At 34.9% G+C, this 22,566-nt stretch overlaps 1 protein-coding gene across 1 annotated transcript; it reads left to right on the top strand.

Moving 5' to 3' along the window:
• Nucleotides 1-2,678: 2,678 nt before the first annotated feature.
• Nucleotides 2,679-20,698, top strand: LOC118556553 (the record flags this gene model as incomplete). The annotated part of the gene is given in 18 exon segments (XM_036148041.1): nucleotides 2,679-2,734; nucleotides 5,606-5,902; nucleotides 6,795-7,139; nucleotides 7,223-7,534; nucleotides 7,701-8,088; nucleotides 9,368-9,427; nucleotides 13,152-13,525; nucleotides 13,636-13,923; nucleotides 14,146-14,460; nucleotides 14,587-14,862; nucleotides 17,386-17,679; nucleotides 17,777-18,091; nucleotides 18,190-18,471; nucleotides 18,620-18,949; nucleotides 19,036-19,353; nucleotides 19,431-19,718; nucleotides 19,819-19,967; nucleotides 20,094-20,698. Coding segments are annotated over 18 exon segments (4,696 nt in total), but the record flags the coding sequence as incomplete, so codon positions are not given.
• Between the last annotated feature and the right edge of the window lie 1,868 nt (nucleotides 20,699-22,566).

Here is a 22,566-nt window from a genome sequence, read left to right as displayed (position 1 = left end):
TCTCTGGACCTTCTGCAGTTTGCCTACCATGGAGGATGTTATCATCTACCTGGTGTCTTTCGCAGTCGCAGACCCACCTCCTGATACCAGTTAGCATCCATGGAACTGATGTTGAGATAGTGGACGTTTCTAAAACACGGGTTGTCACCTGAACAATTAACTGGAGTAAACAACGCTCTTTACAAGAAAGGTTAGAGCAGACTCTAGCAGTTGAGGAGGCTGAGGTCTTTGGGAGTGCAGGGGTTGCTCCTGAAGACCTTCTTTGACCCTGTGGTGGCATCAGCCATCGTCTAGTGGTGGGGTCTGTTAGAGCAGCGGCTTAATCTGTAACTGAGAGGAAGTGGATGGATGAACTCTTTAGGAAGGCATGCTCTGTCTTTGGATGTCCCCTGGACCCAGTGCAGGTGATGAGACAAAGAACTGTAAGAATAATAAAATCATTGATGGACAATGTCTCCCACCTCATGCATGGAGCTGCTGGAGAGCTCCTTAGTTGAGAGACTGTTGCATGCTAGATGCTCAAAGGAGCGTTTTCACAGGTCCTTCCTCCAGCTGCTGTCAGACTTTATAATCTCTGCATCTCACCATAGACTCAATGAATGTTTACAACATACTAATGGTTGCATGGGTTCTGATCTCACCATGACTCGTGTACACTGTATCTCAGATGCTGATGTCCATTTGTACATGTTTTAGCTACCCTGGGTGTTGCTTGTACAATCATATGCATTTCACATAGTTTTTTCTCACATCATTGTGTTAATCAGTGGCTGTATTTCCTCTGTTAATGGAATAAGCAGAGGAAATCTTATTATCACTAGTCTCTTTAACGCTACGGTACACCTTCACACATCTCAGCTACGCAGAGATGTTGCTGTACAATCATGCACATTGCATATTTGTTCACAAACGTTGTCCAATAGGCTGCTTGTTTTTCCTTATTTCTTTGAATGTCTCATTTGGTTTTTACCTGAATACACCATCTTAATAATTACTGTGCACTACAGCCTGATTTTATTTATCTATTGCTTTTATTTTGCCCTTTCTGATAAGTTAATTCTCTGATAAGTTCATTGGAGCTAACTTTACTGATTTAGTGTGTAACTGTGTAAAAGTAATCCTTAAATTATCTTTCTTATCTTATATTTGAAAAGCCAACTGTTTTGTTAAGCCGCAGCAATCATAAAAAAGTTGATTACACTGGATTTAATGCAGAGGTAATCTGATTAAGGTGCCTGAGTACATGTTGACATACTTTTCAGATGTTTGTTCATTAAAAAAATAAAAGTGTATTTAATTTGTTTCTGCTTCTGTGGCACTACTTGCTGTATCACTCCAATGAAGGGAGACATTTCTAACTTCAGCAAGTGAAAAGTTGTCTTTTAAACAACAAATAACTCTTAATATTAAGTTCATCATGTGTTTCGGGTTTCCCCGGCTGAGCAAACTCTAGACTGTGCAAATTAAAGTTGGCAATAAGATCAGGCAAAGAGGAAGTGAGCAACAGCTGTTGAAAAACTGGCATAATTGTATATAACTCAGACCACAGGAAATACATGTCTCCAGGGAGATATTGGTAAATAGTACAGAGTGAAATACCCATAAATATATAATCTTATCTTGATTGACACATATTCAGTATTTGTATTAGAAACAGGCTCCAGTATATCACTGTGACGGCTACTTCGACTACTGGGGGAAAGGAAACACAAGTCACAGTTACTTCTGGTAAGTTTTAATCAAATATATTTTAAGATGACAGGATTTATTATGAATTTTTTCATTTAGTTGTATTTTATGGTTCATGGTTTTCATCACTATGAAAACCGGTGTATCTTAGTCACACAAAAAAAACTGTGTAAAACAGGTAGGTGCTTGTGAAGAAATCTAAATTTTTAGACGACAAGATATTTTTGCACTTAAGTGCCATTGTGATTTGTCACTGTGACAACTACTTTGACTACTGGGGAAAAGGAACCACTGTCACCGTCACATCAGGTAAAATACAAAGCTTGTTTTTCGCATACTTGCGTCAAATTAATTACGTTTCAATTTCTTTGTTTTAGCCAGAAGACATTCACAGCATCTTAGATGTTTTATTTTCTATGTTGAACGTACTTAACTAAGGCACCCTTTTGATTGAGGAAAAGAAACAAAGATCAACATCAAAACTAGTTTAAATGACATCTTGTTTCTTTCAAACTTTTTCATTAAAGTAGTAATTATGAAGTTGTTTAGGTAAACAGGTGTCAGATCCCAGTGGCAGCAGAAAACTGTTGTTGCTTGTTTTTGTATGTTGAATGTGATAAGTTGTCATACTGTGACGATGCTTTGACTACTGGGGGAAAAGGAACTATGGTCACAGTAACATCAGGTAAGTCGATTGGATATTATCACTCTAATGTCTAAATTTGATTTGGAAAGATTTTCAGATTTTTTTGTCGAGGTAAATCCTTGAACATGTTTTAGTATGGGACAGTTGAGGGTTTGTTTTACTGTGACTACGCTTTTGACTACTGGGGAAAAGGAACCATGGTCACAGTAACATCAGGTAAGTCGATCGTATTTGGTCACTCTAATGTTTAAATTTAACTTTAAAATATTTCCAGATTTTTGTGTCAAGGGAAATTCTTAAACATGTTTTAGTATTGGACAGTTGAGGGTCTGTTTTACTGTGACTATGGCTATGCTTTTGACTACTGGGGAAAAGGAACTATGGTCACCGTTACCTCAGGTATGAAAAGCTTTTGTTTCTAATTTGTAACAAATTTTGAAACAACATGAGAACAATTGTTTATTTATAGTTTTATCGGGTTAGGCATTTAAAGACATTCAACAGTATTTAGGTTATTTCGGCTGGTTAAAATTAATTAAATGCTTGTGAAGTCATTACTCAATGGGTGGATTTACACCAAATGCTATTAAAAATCTAAATATTAGTGGAATAGGTTTTTGTTAGAAGTCTGAATCGACTCTGTTACTGTGACAACTGGGCTTTTGACTACTGGGGAAAAGGAACAACGGTAACAGTAACATCAGGTAGGATTTTTACCTCTAAAAAAAAACTTTACTGTATTTTGTTATTTTTTATGAAAGTTTTACTGTAAAAAAAATATTGTATGAATACACAAAGTTAAATATATTTTTGGAGAGTATTTCATTGTAAAAATGAATTACTCAAACATAATGATGACAGTAAGAGATAATTAGGATTAATCCCTTTCAAAATAGGTTTGAATGTATTTAATAAAATAGTTAAGATGATTGCATGTTAAAGAATTTCATGGTCACCATTAGTCCATTAGGCTTTTCATATTGAGACTTAATTAGAGACATCACTGTGCTACGGTGCTTTTGACTACTGGGGAAAAGGAACAACGGTAACAGTAACATCAGGTAGGATTCTTATCTCTAAAAAATCTTTTCTGTATTTTGTAATTTTTTATAAAGGTTTCTCACGATAAAATGTTACTATATGAATACTAAAAGTTAAGCATATTTTTGGAGAGTATTTTGTTGTAAAAGGAAGTACTGAAACATAATAATGACTAAAAGGTTATAATTTGGAGTAATCCCTCTTAAAATAGGTTTAAATATATTTAATAAAATAGTTAAGATGATTACATGTTGAAGAATTTCCTGACCACCAATAGTTCATCAGGCTTTTCATACTGAGACTTAATTAGATTCATTGCTGTGCTACGCTGCTTTTGACTACTGGGGAAAAGGGACAACAGTCACCGTCACTTCAGGTACGAAATTAAATTGTTTCTGAGAAGGAAAAGATAATTATAATTAAAAGTTGTTTTAGTTAAATGTTTTGTCGTTCAACAGAAACATTATAGACGGTTAAGACACAATCTTGCGGCTTGTTTATTAGGTTAAAACATGCATTTGTTACCATGGTAAAATTATTTTAAACTAACATTTAAATTGAAAAAAACTTTTTTAAATGCCCAAAAGGAACGGTTCTTTGTTTAGTAATCAATGTTCTCAAAATAATCGAAGTTGATAAAACCAGTAACGACAATTCTACAGTTGCCTTTAAGATTTAATAGGATTTCAAATAATAACAAGAATATTTAGGTGTTAAAGAATTTAAAATTTACCAGCAATATGTAGATCTTTTACGTACAAGAGTTCAGGAGATTCGTCACTGTGTTACGAAGCTTTTGACTATTGGGGAAAAGGAACAATGGTCACCGTCACATCAGGTATGAAATTTAATTGTTTCTTATTAGATGGTAACACGTAAAATCCAAAAAAAATTAAATCAAACAAGTTATAAATGAAGCTGAGATGTAACTCTGTGAGCAGACTTGTATTTAAAAATGGTTTATGATTTAATCCATGTTTGGGTGATGAACTTAGTTTATAATGTCGCAAGTAAACTGCTGAAGGATATTTATTGTACTTTGTGAATTGCATATTGTTAATATGTGCCCTGATGTGATTAGTTTAAATATATTTTCATAGTAGGAATACTGTAGTGTTAAAGACTTTGACATAGTCGATCAGGTAAATTAGCCTTTTTATGTTAAGAGTAAGCTGATCACTTACTGTGTTACTATCACGCTTTTGACTATTGGGGAAAAGGAACAATGGTCACCGTCACTTCAGGTATGAAGTTCTTTTTTTTCTAATTATCAAAAGAAAATTGCAGAACTATATAATCTTGCGATTTGTAAATTAGCTTAGAGTTTGAACAGGTTTACATTTTAAAATTATTCCAGGCACATATTTATTTAAATAAATTGAAGTATTGAAAATTACATTTTCAAATGATTACATTTTATTTAAAAATTTCAACTACAAAAAATTATTAACAAAAAACACATTTTCAATTACAAAAATGTGTTATGATACTTAAAGTGATATATTTTTGGACGGTATATACTGTACTAAGTCAGTAACCTAAAATCAAATTGTAAAAGTGTTGAATAATATCGACTTGAGATTTGGTGTATTTAAAAAATTGTGTATTTCAATGCACTATTTTTCAAATGGGACTGGTTCCTAGTTGAGTTTTGGGTAAAGAGCTATAAAGAATTAGTTTATTATGTAGAATATGGATCATTTTAAGGGTAGGGTCATGTTTGGTTATTTTTATTTGGTTGTTTGCTTTTCATGTCCTTAAAATTAATGTCAGTGGTAAATGTGTTTTTGGTGGTTCATATAGATTTTGACAAAATGATGAGGTAAATGAAATGTTAAATAGTTTGCTCTATAACACAAAATAGATTGAACATTGAATGAATTGATTTGAATTGATTGAATGTCCTACAATGTTGCTTTTTACTTGTGGGGGGAAAAAATTATTGCAAAGTATTGCATCATTTACAAAATTATTACTTTTGAATTTCAGCAATATCTGTTAAGAATAGTTAAAAAATGGTATGAATATGTCATTAGCAAAGTTGGTTGTTGTTTCTGCTCTAATATCTTATTTAAAAGGAATTAACTATAAATAGCTAAAGGTAATAAAAGCAGGATTTCACAGCTTTGACACATTGGAGACCTTTCTCTCTCTTAAGTCTTGAGAAAAAATGTTACATTCCATTTTTATATTGCTGTTTTAAATGTGCTCCTGTTTGTCCTTTTTCAGCCACCCAGAATGCTCCGACTGTATTTCCTCTGGCTCAATGTGGTTCTGGGAGCGGCGACATGGTCACCCTCGGCTGCCTCGCCACCGGTTTCAACCCCCCATCCATCACTTTTTCATGGCAACAAGGCAGTACTTCTTTGGACAACTTCATCCAGTACCCTCCGATCCAAAAAGGCAGTGAATACATGGGAATCAGTCAGATTCAAGTCAGCAGACAGGACTGGGAAGCAAGAAAACCTTTCAAATGTGTTGCAAATCACGCTGCAGGACAACAACATGCTTCAATGGCGAAACCAAGTAAGAAAAACACAAAGTGATAAATCTTTACTGTTTAGTAATTTTCTTTTAATTGCATTTGGTTGTCTTGAAGGCCACATTTCAGGGGAAAAAATGGCAAATGCCTTATATTAAACAAGAAAAAACATATTTTCCCTAACAAACTGCTTAACTCGCCCTGTAAGTGAGGTATCATCAATAATTATGTAATTTAACGAATTTGAAATACACTAGTTTTTAAGAATATGTTTGATTTTATACTGTTCATTGAAAGAACAGTTAAAAAGGCCTCCATTATCCTACTCCTAGTTCTTATGAGTATGTAAGTGTCAGCAAATGTCCAAAAACTAATTTGTAATTAGTTTTTTGGACATTTGCTAATTTATATAGCAGGCTTAACCAGGTGGAACAAGAGGGTAAACTCAATAGTATTTCCAGCATCTGACTTAATTGGTTTTTCCTCTTGACTAATCCCTCTTCTCTTCCTCTCATAAACAATATTTGCATCTTCTGCTTTTTTGATGCCTGAACAATCCCATCTGTTTCCAAGCATCTGCCTGTGCCTGTTTTTTTCTGTCTGTCGATTAATAACCTTATTCATATCCATATTGGTCTGTGCTTGCCAGTCAATGTATATGCAGAAGTTAGTGTTAGCTCTTTGGTATTCATTAATGCCAATTTTAAATAGTTGTGTCTCCTTGTCAGACGACATAGAACAACTTCCTACTCTTTAAAAATAAAAATAAAATGTTTTCCATACATTAGTTTGTTTATGTTGTAGAAACTCGTTAAAGATTCGTAAGACCTGACTACATGAATCAAGCAGCACGTTGTTTCCCCAGGGCTTCTGCATATATATAGATTTTTTTGCCTTGCTTCCGCAAACATATATGTGTATCTGTTTGTCTTTCAGACGTGGTTTATGAGCTTCCGACTCTTAAAGTGTGTTCCTCCGCTGACGTGGGACAAGGAGAGGCTTACTTCTCCTGCTTTGCCAAAGATTTTTCACCAAATACGTATAGTTTCACATGGATGAAAGAAGATCAAAACATCACCGACACAACAGCAGTGGTCAACACCTTGTCTCAGGGAAGGAAGGACGCGAATGGAACCGTTTTGTACAGTGCTTCAAGTCTGCTCACACTGCCGATCAGTCAATTAGGTGAAGGTTCAGCGCTTACGTGTGTATTTACGGGAAGAGGAGAACGTAACACTGATGTCCAGCGGAATTCAACTACATCCTATAAGGAGTGTCGTGGTGAGTACAATGTTTTTTTTTTTTTTTTGGTTTTTTTTTGTTTTTTTTAGAACCAGTTTGATTAACTTCTTTTTATCTTTTAGCTGCCAATTGCGAAACACCAGATGTGGAGATAAGCATCATAGCCCCCGAAAGCAAGGACCTCCTTGTCAACAAAAAGGGAACTGTAACATGTCAAGTCACCGTCATTAGGGGAACACTTGAAAAGCTTAGCTGGGAGGACGAGAACGGAAAGGACCTGGTAGTTGAACCACTGGGTGTCAAAAGATCAGCAGTACAGGAAGTTACGGTTGATATCACCTTTGATGAATGGATCCAAGGAGTTAAGCGCACCTGTGTCATTGAAAACAGCGAGAGTATCGAGCAATACAGAAAAGACTACTATGGAAATCTGAGTAAGAACATTTTTCAATATTGATCTTCTGCCTATCTTTATTTCTGTTTGTTATGACAGCAAACACATTTTTGGAGCCATCTTCTCAGGAACATTTATGTTTCCTTCAGGTTACACTGTAAATTTCATCTCTGACCTAAATACTAATTCTTCTCTCATGCCTGCAGGAAAGAGTTTGAAGCGTCCATCAGTGTTTATGTTGCCTCCCGTAGAACAAACTAGAGAAGATGCAGTGATCCTGACTTGCTATGTGAAAGACTTCTCTCCCGAGGAGGTTTATGTGGCTTGGCTTGTCGATGATGAAGACGCAGATGCAAAATATCTGTTCAGTACCACAAAACCGGTGGAAAACAATGGATCCTTCTATGTTTACAGTCAGCTGATTCTCACACGAGATCAGTGGGAGCAGACTGACATGGTGTATAGCTGCGCCGTTTATCATCCAGCACTGGCAAACTCAACCAGATCCATTGTCAGATCTATTGGATACAGAACCTTTGAAAAAACCAACGTGGTCAACCTCAACATGAACGTCCCTGAAACGTGCAAGGCCTAGTAGATGTGACTTTGTGTCTGTGCGTCTTATGGTTTATTTGAGGTTTAGTTTTTGTTTTTTTATGTTTGTTGCATGTGATTTTAAATTGTGTTTGTGTGTTTTTAGTGCAAATTTAAAAACAAAATAAAAAAAAATAATTCACCAACAGTGTTGATGTCTGTCGCTAGCACTTTGTGTGTACTTGACTTGTCTTGAACTAAATGTTTATGTCATGTCAGGATTTTGTGCTTATGCAACACAAATGAGATTTGAAGGTTTTAGTTCAGTATGTTTAAATTATAAACAATCGTGCAATAATAGCATATCGAGCTTTTAAAGTCTTACACTACTGACTAGAACCTTAATAAGGTCAGTTCATAAAACGCTTGAATTAGATTTCATTGGCACGTTTATTGGCACGACTAGAGCTGACTGTGTTTTTTGTGACATGTCCTTGTCTGCCTGTGTTTCATCTACTGGGTCTTGCACCCCAAGAAAGTGGGATGACAACTTAACTCTGACGACAGCGTCTTTCACAAGCAAGTCAGAATCATGATAATAGTAATTTAATTACTGTAACACTAATCAAAAACTCAAAGACAAAAGAAGCAAGTTCACCTTTGAGAAAGTAGTAAAAGCTGGTACAAATAATTTCAAAATACTAATATTTGCAAGTCTATATATTAACTTCATTGATAAACTCTAAAAAGGCAAATATGTGCTATTTTTTCACAATACTGAAAATACTGAAAGACTGAAGAATGATTTCTAACTGTGCAGCACGACCAGTATTCCTGTTTGAAATGATCGAACATGCAAGTGGAGCCGTGGTAGAAGAGGAAGATGACATGACTAACACAGCTATCACCTTCATCCTTCTCTTCCTACTCACTCTGGTGTTCTCCATTGGAACCACTGCATTTAAGGTAACGTGTAAAGTCAGTGCTGGGGCAAATTTCAAATTACTGGGATACAAACTAAAAGCCAAATGTAAATTAACAAAATGACAAACAGTGCAGGGGATTTAAACAAAGCCTTTGGAGGAGAAAGTAGAGGCATCCTTGAATAATTGTTTTATAGCTGTGATTAAACTATGATGCAGCCAATTCTAAAACAAGTAACATCATCCTTTCATCTCTTCTGTAATTTTTCGTCATATTGAATCAAAGTATGATATTAAAATCATAGTATTATTCAATACATTTATATACATAGAAAACACACACTGTAAAATAATGCATTTTGTCACAATGCGCAATCTTTATCTCCTTTATAAGTCCTTGTTTTTCTCTCTTCTAGTGTCATGAGAATTGCCTTCATGCCAATAATTATGCAAAACATTCATACCATTGGTTGGAGGTTATTTTTCAGCCTTTTATCAAAGTGGCTTTTTTTATCCTATTTGCACAGCAAATAATTGAATAAAGCCCTTTATAACACTTTAGTGGTATGAATTTTAAGTTTCTGGAACTAATCAGATTACTGAACTAAATTTATAAAGGAGAAAAGTTATTTGTTGTTAAATCTGTTAATCTAAGGTTTATCTTAGATGACTAAAAACTTTTTTTTTTTTTTTTTATCAAACAACATCAGAGACAAGAGAGGCTCAAATTCTCAATGTGGAGAGAAAGGAATCTGGAAAAATTGTATTGTTGATCATGTTACTTTAACTTTCTAAAAACAATAAATAAAACCAAAATAATCTCCAAATATACCACAATATAGTATTTTCACTGTATTATAATAACAACAGGTATCTTAAAAAACAAAGCCTTTTATCAAAGTGGCTTTTTTTATCCTAATTTTTTTTTTTGTTGTTCACCAAATGGAACAGATGCCCATTCAAATTGTACTTTTGATTCTAATTGTATTAGCAATTTGGCATAAGAAAATGCTGGTTTGGCTTAGGTTTGACCAAAACAAAGAATTTACTGGAACTGTGATGCAGTTTTTTAATTGTGCCCAATTGCAAAGTGTAATAATAATAATAATAATAATAATAATAATAATAATAATAATTATTATTATTATTATTATTATTATTATTATTATTATTATTATTATTGTAAAACATGTTTGGCTTTCTCAGAGCAACAATTTCTCCAGAAACCAGAGGTTCTAAAATATGATGTCTAAACCGGTGAAAAAAGTCAATATAGAAATTTCCAGACAATTGCTCAACCTTGACGTAGAATGTTTTTCTCCATTGAAACATTCAATAATTTGTCCATATGTCCTACAGAATTAAACATTTCAATGCCTTTTCATTGCAGTTATGTTCAATATCTGCGCTATGTACAGTTTTAATTTCCTGTAGGCATGCATAGATTCTATTAATCCAATAAATACCTTTTTAGCACAGCAAATAATCGAATAAAGCCTCTTTATAACACTTTAGTGGTATGAGTTTTAAGTTTCTGGAACTAATCAGAGAACAGTTGTTCGTTATTAAATCTGTTAATCTAAGGTTTATCTTAGATGACTAAAAACAAGTTTTTTTATCAAACAACATCAGACACAAGAGAGGCTCAAACTCTGAATGTGGAGAGAAAGGAATCTGGAAAAATTGTATTGTTGATCATGTTACTCTAACTTTCTAAAAACAATAAATAAAACAAAAATAATCTCCAAATATACCACAATATAGTATTTTCACTGCATTATAATAACACCAGGTATCTTAAAGAAACAAAGCCTTTTATCAAAGTGGCTTTTTTTATCCTATTTTTTTGTTGTTATTCGCCAAATGCAATAGGTGTCCATTCAAATTGTACTTTTGATTTTAATTGTATTAGCAATGTGGCATAAGAAAAAGTTGGTTTGGCTTAGGTTTGATCAAAACAAAGAATATACTGGAACTGTGATGCATTTTTTTAATTGTGCCCAATTGCAAAGTGCTTTAGGAGTAAAATAATAATAATAATAATAATAATAATAATAATAATAATAATAATAATAATAATAATAATAATAATAATAATAATCCATCCATCCATCCATTTTCTAAACCGCTTTATCCCTCATGGGGTCGCGGGGGGGGGGGGTGCTGGTGCCTATCTCCAATAATAATAATAATAATTATTATTATTATTATTATTATTATTCTTATTATTGTTATTCTTATTATTATTATTATTATTATTATTATTATTATTATTATTATTATTATTATTATTATTATTATTATTATTATTATTGTAGAACATGTTTGGCTTTCTCAGAGCAACAATTTCTCCAGAAACCAGAGTTTCTAAAATATGATGTCTAAACTGGTGAAAAAAGTCAATATAGAAATTTCCAGACAATTGCTCAACCTTGACGTAGAATGTTTTTCTCCATTGAAACATTCAATAATTTGTCCATAAATCCTCCAGAATTAAACATTTCAATCCCTTTTCATTGCAGTTATGCACAATATCTGCGCTATGTACAGTTTCCTGTTGGCATGCATATATTTCAGCAATTAATCTAATAAATAACTTTTTAGCACAGCAAATAATCAAATAAAGAACTTTATATTTATTTCATACCACACTTTAGTGGTATGAGTTTTATGTTTCTGGAACTAATCAGATTACTGAACTAAAATTATAAAAGAGAAAACTTATTTGTTGTTAAATCTGTTTATCTAAGGTTTATCTTAGATGACTAAAAACAAGTTTTTTATCAAACAACATCAGAGACAAGAGAGGCTCAAACTCTGAATCTGGAGAGAAAGGAATCTGGCAAAATTGTATTGATGATCATGTTATTTTAACTTTCTAAAAACAATAAATAAAACAAAAATAATCTCCAAATATACCACAATATAGTATTTTCACTACAATATTATAACAACATTTATCTTAAAAAAACAAATAAATATCAACCATTGCTGTTTTTTGGTAAGGATAGCATAGATATTTATAGAATAGCAGTTAAATGCATCCAAATACTTTAAGCTAAAATCACATAATAATGAACTTTCACGGATTATCACACTGTTATATTAAAAATGTGAAATGTAGTTTTATTTTCAGAAATAAGGGAACTTGAATATTGTAATCTTGACTGCGTAAAAATGCATCTGAAATCCCTATTGACCTATTTTTTTATTTTTTTCAAAACATAAATACCATTTTTGCATTAAGAGTTACATTTTAATTGCTGTTGGTGGAGAGTTTATAAAAACATTAAAAAAAAACCTCAGCAGACAATTTTGAATTGATATCTGTAACTCAGTGATTCAGTGGTTTAATACTGTTTTTCATGCATGTTTACTTTTGTTTTGTTTTGTTTTTTCAGGTCAAATGAAACAAGAAGAATATAAAAAGGACATTTAATTAAAAAAAAAATCTATATATTTTCAGAACTTTCCTTATACTTTTTATATCATGTAAGTAATTGCAAATGTTATGTCTTGATCATTCTACATCTAAAGGCCTCATATAACTTTTGAGCAATGCATTTTAAAACAACATGACTGTTGTGCTCTCTTGTATCTTTTTTCTTTGCAATATTTTCAATCTGTTCTCAATTTTGTATTTTATGTCTGACGTTTTTTATTACCGTCACACCACCAGCACCTGGAATCAATGATCCAAGTTCAGCTCTGTATGTAAATTGGCACATTTCACAGTTGGCTACTCTTTTCAGTTTGTTATTACTGGACTTGTGAACTAAAACCTTTGGCAAAGTCATGAGATGTTGTCTGTGTGATATCTTATGTAAACCAACCTGAGACATTTAAATTTACTCTCTGTTTCTCTAACTGGTATAACGGCTCCTCACACCTGCTGTCTGTGCTGCTCTGTTGCTCTCTGCTCGGTTTCACTTCTGTTTTTCGGTCCCCATTTTGAACCTGGGTGTTACTCAAACCTTCCGCTCGTTGCATGCTCTGGTCGCTCTGCTCTGTCAAGCTCAACATCTGTGCAACAGACTTTAAACTCAATTTTTTTGCATTTTTGCACAATGTAGAATGTAAAACTTTGCCACCTAGCATACAAAAAGCAAACTGCACCTATAATTCAAAGTTGCTTGTTAGTTAAAGACCTCAATTTTCAGGTATGTATGGATTAACTTAACCACATTTCATATTCTAAAGAAAAAATGATAAAACCCATAATGCTGCATTTAAGGCATGTGATCTCCTCTCTTCCACAGATGTTCGGGTTGTCTCCCCAAACATCACATTGTACCCTGTTTGGGAAGGTGAATTTGGGAACTCGCAAGTCAGACTAATCTGTGCTTTGAGTGGCTACTTTCCTAATAAATTGTCCGTGGAGTGGCACAAGAATGGCCAGATTCTCAAAGACATCACTCCAAATGAGAAAACTCTTGTGGATCAGGTCAAGAAAGCCTACAGTCGATTCACTGAGATCACACCCAGAACCGTTGACTGGGAGGCAGGATCAACGTTTACCTGCACGTCTGTTCACAATAGCAGTGTATTTGCAAAAACAATAGACATTTGTCAGAGTAAGTCTATACGTGCATTACCAAATGGTAAATTAGGTTATATAAAAACCGATGGAATGAATTGTAGTGTACATGGTTTTTGTTTCTTTTTCTTCTTTTTTTTTGCGCAGTCCTTGGAAAAAACCCTCCTCTCATTCATATGGAGATACCAGCCTATAAGACAGTGAGTGACAAGGCTTCTGTGGAAGCCACATGTTTCATCCGCAATGCGCTGAATGCCAACCTGACCTGGTTAATGGATGGAGTTCCCCCACAAACAACACCAATCTTGGATAAGAACACAACTTTTACAATCACTAAACTGACGGTTCCTTCAACTACCTGGGAAAAGATGACAAGTCTTCAGTGTAAAGTTGAACATCCCTGCTTCTCGAATGTAAAGACCGTGCACTTTTCAGGTATGAGGATAAGACAATAGAAATGCTAAAGAACTGTCACCAAAGATTTAAAACGTTCCATAATCTCTAAAATGTGCTGTAATGGTTGGATGTGTAATGTTTTGTTCTGCTTTTAATAAATGATTAAGATCAATGCACCCAAACATAAGCGGGTGTCCATTCTTTTGTGACACTGTATGCGTACTTAAATATTTTCTTTTGCTTTTTGCTGTTACGACCCAGGGCCTTCAGTTACACTTCCACATGTGGAAATCAAGAGATTTTTTCAAGGCCTGCAGAAGGAAGAAAGTGCAGCCTTCCAATGTGACATCTCACAGCTGTCCTCACGGGACCTCTACGTTACGCTTAATGCCAATGGACAGGATATTTTGGAAAAACAATACATTAATCTTCCTGAAGGCCCTGGCCCTCATTCAGTCAGTAGGATCTTCTATGTTCCCAGAGAGCTCTGGAAAACTGATACACGTTTAACCTGTGCAGTGAAGCAAGGCTTCTCCAGGGGTTATATCACCTCAAATTCAACCAGCAATATTTTTGGTGAGAGTTTTCCTAGCTTTCTGGAAAATTCAGTGTTTGCTAGTGAGAGTTTTTTTTTATTGATCTACATGTTTACATGTTTCTATAGACATTAATAATTTGTGTTTTGTGTCAACATCATTTTAGTGAACCCCTCTGTGGAACTCTATTTGGCCTCCAGCAAAGCACAAGGTCAAAAAACGCTCCTGTGTTCTGGACTGGGCTTCAACCCACATATTAAATGGTTAGACGGAATATCTACATCAAGTTATGAGATCAGCACTGATACAAAAGGACGTGTGGCAGTGACAAGTCAACTGACAGTTTCTGAAACAGAGTGGAAATCAGGAAAGGTCTTCAGATGTGAAGTCTCTGACAAGTCTATGAATAACGTTGTCGTGGAGGAAATCAGCATCTGCTCAGGTAAACCAGAGAAGTACTTACAAGCAAAAATCTTATAATTGAGTGTAGCACACATGTTTTTCTATAGTTATGTCTTAATGATAAATTATTTATTTTAATTTTTTGTTTTTTGCCTAGTGAGCATATCCTTTTTTTGTGTTTAAGTGCTACCTTAATAGGTTTGTGCTTCTTGTGTTTATCTATTGCTCTTGCGAGGGTCAAAATTATTATCCTATGCATAAGGCCTATTTAGGACCCCTTACTGCAAGGAGAAGATCCTCCTCTGTGTTTATTTTCACCACCCTACATAGAACTAGTGAACCCATGGGACATTCTTACTTATTTCAATGTAAAATGTAATTATATCTGAAATAGGTAGCTGGAATACAGAAGTCAAGTACGGTGCAGATTTGGTCTGGAGTTTAGTTGCTCATTTACAGCTGCTTGCTTTGTTTGAGAGATTTACTGACCATTACAATTGCATCTAATGGGGATATACAAGTAAAATATAGATAACATTGAAGAATACAGATATTTTCCTCAGAACCGACTGCAGTCGTCAATCTTTGTTGTCAAGATATATGTAGTTCGATAAATAGACCAAAGTGTCACGTCCCATCTGATCAAAAGGGATGGCAAACTGTTAGCTAGTGTTGTTTGCAACTGAATTGCATTGAATTGATATCTTTATTTCAAACATGCAGGAGAAAGTATATACAAATAAAACTATATATGTATATATATATATATATATATATATATATATATATATATATATATATATATATATATATATATATATATATATATATATATATATATATATATCTATACACCTACCTACACATATACATACATACATACATTATATATACACATATACCCTCATACATATAATATATACAAATAACAAAACAAAAACACAAACAAAACTTTCTACCATGCTTATCTATATCTTCTGAAAATAATTTCTTTGTAAATTTTTTTGAAAAGGAATATGTTTGGGCATTGCTTTAGGTTCTCATTTAGTTTGTTCCACAATTTAACTCCGCAAATTGATAAACATAATATTTTCCTTGTAGTTCTACATCTATTAGTCTTAAAATTTCCCCTTCCCCTTAAATCGTACCCTCCCTCCCTTTCAGAGAACATCTTTTGTATATTCCCAGGCAACAGGCTATGTCTTACTTTGAACATGAATACTACAATTTGGTATTCAATGAAATCATGATATTTTAGTAATTTAGATTTTAGAAATAATGAGTTTGTATGATCCCGAAATCCTACGTTGTGAATGATTCTTATTGCTATTTTTTCCATTATGACTAGTGCCTTTAGTGAGTGTTGTTATGTGTTTCCCCAAACCTCTACACAGTAAATCAAATAAGGTAACAGCAATGAGCAGTATAGGATGTGAAGTGATTTGAGATCCAGAATGTGCTTAGCTCTTGCTAGGACTGAAATACTTCTGGACAGTTTGGTTTTGATGTATTTTATGTGAGGCCTCCAGCAAATCTTGTCATCTATGATCACTCCAAGAAATTTATTTTCATATACTTTTTCTATGTTAACCCCCTCTATCTGTATCTGTGCTTGATGCTTTGACTTACAGTTTCCGAATACCATGAATGCAGTTTTACTCAAATTTATTGATAACCTGTTTATGTCAAACCATTGTTTTATTTTCTTGAATTCTGAAGTGATTGATTCCAAGAGTAGCTGTAAGCTGTCCCCTGATCAAAATATGTTGGTATCATCTGCAAATAATACAAAATTCAATACAATATACCTTACAAATATCATTGATATATAATAAAAATAACTTTGGTCCCAACACTGACCCCTGGGGGACACCACAAACAATGCCCAGACATTCAGACAAATAATCTCCCATCTTCACAAATTGTTGTCTGTCTCTCAGATAACTACTTATCCAATTTAGAGCTACCCCCCTGATCCCGATTCATTCCAGTTTACTGATTAATATTTTGTGATTTATTGTATCAAATGCTTTTTTTAGATCAATGAAAACCCCAACTGCATATTTCTTTTTATCTGTGGAGTTTGTGATTTCTTCAATGAGTTCTGTTAGTGCTAGTGAGGTTGATCTATTTTTTCTAAATCCATATCAGTGAATAGTTTATTTTTATCAATAAATTTCTCCAATCTGTTGTTGAATAATTTTTCTAAAATGTTTGAAAATTGTGACAGTAGAGAGGCAGGCCTGTAATTTGGGAAGTGGTGTTTTTTTTTTTCCAGTTTTATATAACGGAATGACTTTTGCTATTTTCATTTTTGTTGGAAATTTACCAGTTAAAAATGATAAATTGCAGATTTTCGTTAGTGGTTTGGCGATCCCCTCTATTACTTTTTGTATAATTTTTTATATCTATTCCATCGTGATCAGTGGATGGTTTGTTTTTGCATTCTTTAACAATATCGGGGTAATACTGTTGGTCCTATGCTTAATGCATGACTTTGTGAATATTTACTGTGAAGGGTTGTTCTTAGTCATGAGTTTTTACTTGTGCTTTACCCTCTCAGTTTTTTCAAGCACCCCTCCTACCTTTGAAATGGCGATTCCAAGCTTTAAGACTGTGATGACGGAATCTGTAGTGAAAGCTACATGTTTGGTTCACACTGCTTTTGATGCCAAAGTCACCTGGCTGTTGGATGGACTCAGTCCCCAGAGTGACACAATGAAGCACGTTCCAAACAAAACTCATATAGCCAGTGGGGTGACAGTTTCTGCGTCTCAGTGGCAGCAACTGAAAACTGTAACATGCAGAGCAGAACATCTGTGTTTTTCATCTGCTGAAAAGACAGTAACTGTATCAGGTGAAGGAACTCTGCAAGTTAATTATTTCACTTCATAGAATGGCAAAGAAACTGAAGTAGGAATTAATGTTTTCTGCCTTTTACTTTTATGAACCAGGGCCTTTAGTTACACCCCCACAGGTGGAAATCAGGAGACCTTTTCCAGACCTGCTAAAGGGAGATAGTGCCACCTTCCAATGTGACATCTCTAAGCTGTCCTCGCAGGACCTCTATGTTACATTTCAGGCCAATGGAAAGGATATTTCGGACAGAGATTATGTTGATCTTCCTGAAGGCCCTGGCCCTCATTCAGTCAGTAGGACCTTCTCTGTTCCCAGAGAGCTCTGGAAAACTGATACAAGTTTAACCTGCGCAGTGAAGCAAGGCTTCTCCAGCAGTGTTGTCACCTCAAATTCCATCAGCAATATTTTTGGTGAGAGGTTTTTGTGTTTTCTTGGATAACAGGATGATTGACAATTTTTTTTTTTTTTACTCTGCTTACATTTCTGAACTTTTCTCAAAACATTTTAGTGGAACCCTCTGTTGAACTTTATCTGGCTCCCACTGAAAGATTGGGGCAACAAACGCTTGTGTGTTCCGGTCGGGGCTTCAAGCCACAAATCAAATGGTTTAATCAGTCAGAGCAGATGAACTCACCAACTGAGGACAGCATGAACAAAAATGGAGACGTTGCTGTAACGAGTCGGCTGCATGTTGATCAGACAGAGTGGGCAAGAGGAATGGTATTTGCATGCGAAGTGTCCGACAGTTCTCTAAATAAAAAGGTCAAAAAGGAAATCAGTGTCTGCTCAGGTAAAATGCAAGCAAAAGATACCTGTGCCGATTTGTAGGTTTAAATGTGGATCATTAGGTCATATATTCTTTAAATTAACATTTCATTGTTACGTTCTTCCTTACTCATCTGCTTCATGATTCTTTTTGTTTTTTTGTTTTTTTTCAGTCACCCCAACATCTTCTTATGAGGTCGCCGTCTATATTCAGAGACCTAAACTAGAGCAGCTTCAAAAGAGGGGATCTGTGACTGTTACATGTCTTTTGGTTGGCACTAGTCTGAGTGATTTCTCCATAACCTGGAAATTAGGTGGTCAGCAGTCTTCCCCAGGTCACATCCGTACGGAAAAACCTGTGAGTTGCAGAAACGGATCGGAAACTTTACACACCTTCCTCAGTGTGTCAGCGGAGGACTGGTACTCAAATAAACAAGTGTCTTGTGAGGCAAAACATCTGTGCGCCAACAAAATTTATAATGCCCATATCAGCAAAAATACAGGTATTGTAAGCACTTTAATGATTGCTTACTATGGTTGTTCTTGCTGTCACGTAACATGTATCCTTCTTTTTTGTGTGTATTTCCAGCTCTGTACAAACCAGTTCTGAGGATAGTGGAACCAACTTTTACTGAGCTGTATAGGTCAGAGAGCGTCACGCTTACCTGCTTAGTCTCAGGTTTTCTTCCATCTGACATCATTGTTCACTGGGAAAAGAATGGCCGACAACTCCCAGCTTCTCACTATATTAACAGTCCTTCATGGAAAGAACCAGGAACAAGCTATTTTTCAATGAGGAGCAGACTAAATGTAACTAGGGCTGAGGACAATAAGTCGACCTACTCTTGTGTTGTCGTCCATGAATCGTCTGAGACTCCAGTTGTGGCCAGCATAAGCGACATGTTTGGTAAGCTTGCAGTCAGTTTTCAGAAACATATTTTCTTCCACGGTTTATTCTAAACAAGCAATGTCTTTCCCCCGCAGCCTCTGTGACCTACAGCAAACCTTCAGCAATCTTATTCGAGGAAGAGGACAAACTAGTATGCCTGGTCTCAGGCTTCAGCCCACCATCCATCAATATCACTTGGTTCCGCAGTGAAACCCCACAGCTTTTGGACTACAACATAACTGAGCCCTACCTTGGCCAGGATGGGAAATTCAGCATTCAAAGCCGCCTTCGCCTGGCCCCAATTGATTCTTTACCAGGCATTGTTTTAACCTGCCAGGTGACGCATGAAGGGACCACCCTGACAGTGAATATGTCCAAACCAGGTAGCTAAATTTATTTATTTATTCATATTGAGAATTAGAGTTAGTGATCTCTTGCTAATGTTAATATAAGGTTTTAACTAATAAAATTATGCTTTTACAGACACACTGGACCACTGTAACTTCTTTGATACTATCAAGGACACTGATGTGAGCCAAGATGCACTCAAGGAAACCTGGTCTATGGCGTTAACGTTCCTGTGCTTTTTCCTCTTCACCATCATATTTTGTCTTGTTGTCCTCATCGTTAAGGTAAGATTCAGCAGCAACTGCACTAATGTTGGAGCCGCTCTGACGTGTGGAGTTGTAAATTGAAACGTTAATCGCTTTCTCAGAAAGTATAACACATTGACAGATTTTATTTTCTTCTCCTTTCAGACCAAATAGTGACAGAGGACATATTGCTTTTAACTGGATGAAGACATATTTTTTTAGATTTTTTTCCCTGTTTGTTTTAGAATGTGTGTTTTGATGATCAGTTTTTATTATTTCCTTTCGCCAATTTTGCCAAGTTGTTTTATTCTAGTTCATAGTAAATCAATCGTTTGTTGTGTTTTTGTAGTGTATATGATGTTCAATACATTTAAATGCATTTAAGATAAGTAAACGTAATGAAACTACAGTGGGCTATTCTGTCTATCCATTTGTAGTGAACAAGTTGTCCACAAGATGGAGACATAGCTTTATATTCAGCTTTGTCTGTTCCAACTTTCAACACACAGGCCATGCAGTTAAATCATAATAGATACCAACCGACGTTATATGTGTTTACAAAGAAACAAAACAACAAATGTACATTTTATAAAAACTAAATAAAATGTTTCGCTTCCATATGCACATGTGCAGTTGGTCTGTGTACATTCTTCCATGGAGTTTCCACCTTTTGTTTGATTTATGCCGGTGTGTCTATCTAGGTACGTCATAGACATATATAAAGAGTAGACCCTGCATAAATGTTTGACAATTACATTTTTCATGTACGTAATAAAAATGTAAATCTATTATTGTAAAAAAAAAAAAAAAAAGACTGTCGCGGCGCATAAAGTACGGCCGCCATCTTGGGGCGGTCGTCCTGAGAACAGCACAAGGATACCAGAGGCGGATTCCACAGTCTTCTCAGGATTTCTCATCAACTTGTTAGTAAAACGATGCCCAATCATGTAACGTTGATACTTTCTTTTTAATCATTTACTTAAAAATAACTAATACAATTAAAAAAAGTTGACTTGGTCTTGTTTTGTGTTGTTTTTTAATTGCCTAGAAAATCTTGTTCACTTTTAATCTAACGGATAGCAGTCAGTCACCAAACACTGTTTTCTAACACATCTTGTTTATTTATAATTTTGTATTATTAACATAAAAGGATGGAGGCTCATGCTGAAGACAAAAATGACTTCCTGAAAAGATAGCTTATTATTCCAGTAAAACGTGACACAATGCAGCATTAGTGACAGTTCTAGTAGCTAATTTGTAATTGTTAATGTGTGCTTGTCTGTGCGTATAAAATGTTTGAATAGCTGGTTTGAATTGGCTGGTTTCAGACTTTACAATGCTGCACTATAACTGCAATAACGTGTGCAATAACTAATGTGCAATTACTATTTCATACCCTGTGCAATAACCTGTGCAATATTCCCCACTGTGAGATCAATAAAGTCTATCTTATCTTAGCTTTTCTTATTTTATCAATCATTTCTACATTAGAATATTATACTATAGCACTTCACTAACAAAAAATTTAAATACATTAAAAATGTATCTTTATACATATGATAGCTGTATATTTAAGGTTTCAAAAAAATTTGAAAATACATGTTATACATTTGGCGAATTTTCCTTGAATGAATACGCTGACAGTTCACTGCTCCTGCTAAACACATTAGACTGAGCAGAGCTGATGACCGCTTCAAGATGGCGGACCCAAATCTCGTCAGCGCCCATAGACAACAGCGGTCGATGCAGGCCTACTCTTTGTAATGTTGATCTATGGATGACACCACGACCATCAAAGTTTACTATTGGCTGCTTTAGTGATGTGGAGCGTTTATGTCCCTGATTGGCTGTGAACCATGTGACACACATCTGTGACGCTGTTGCTGGGACGGAGTCGCGTCGTGCTGTTGCCAGTCTTGCATGCCGGTCCCCTTTCAATGGGCCAACTATGAAGCGCTTCATACCAAGCAAAATAAAGTGTTAAAGTATTTCCCGTGTCCTCTCATCTTCTCCGGCCGACCTTAAAGATGTGGCTTTGATCCCTTTGTATTCTCATGCAAGCTTACAGATCTCCAGGGAATTAACAGTGACGCTCACCTGACAGTAAAGCAACACCTTGGGGGAAAAAAAGGAACATTAAAGCTTAGTAACTTTTGAGATGCTCAGATCTTTACACAACCTCTTTAATGTCAGACGATGTCATAATCTGAAACTCAGACCACTGAGCAAAATAACGTCATAGTCATATTAGTCGTATTAGTGGCTTCGTGGTTGAACAATTTCAAAGAACCGATATCTATCTGTATTTTTACTTATATATATATTCTACCAATACAGTACAATCCAAATGCTTGTTCTTGCACTTATTTTGTAATAGCACAATTGGTAGCACGGCTTCAAAAGAAATAGGATTAAAATAGAAATAATTAGGCCTGACATTTTGTCTAAAACCTGTACTTAAAATTCACAGCAACAGTGTCATCTAGTGGTTGTAGGATTTATTACAGTTTCATAGAAGCTGATTGAGAAATAATTTTTGAGCAGTCTTTTTCCAAGTTGAAAACCAAATGTCAACAGTGCTTTGAGCAATATATATTAAAACATTATTCCCATATCAAATTGTTATCTCAAACAAAAT

This window comes from Fundulus heteroclitus, chromosome 16, assembly GCF_011125445.2.
Source record: "Fundulus heteroclitus isolate FHET01 chromosome 16, MU-UCD_Fhet_4.1, whole genome shotgun sequence".
Classification (NCBI taxonomy): domain Eukaryota; kingdom Metazoa; phylum Chordata; class Actinopteri; order Cyprinodontiformes; family Fundulidae; genus Fundulus; species Fundulus heteroclitus.
The sequence above is the reverse complement of the archived record's forward strand: the minus strand, read 5'-3'. Positions and strand labels throughout refer to the sequence as shown.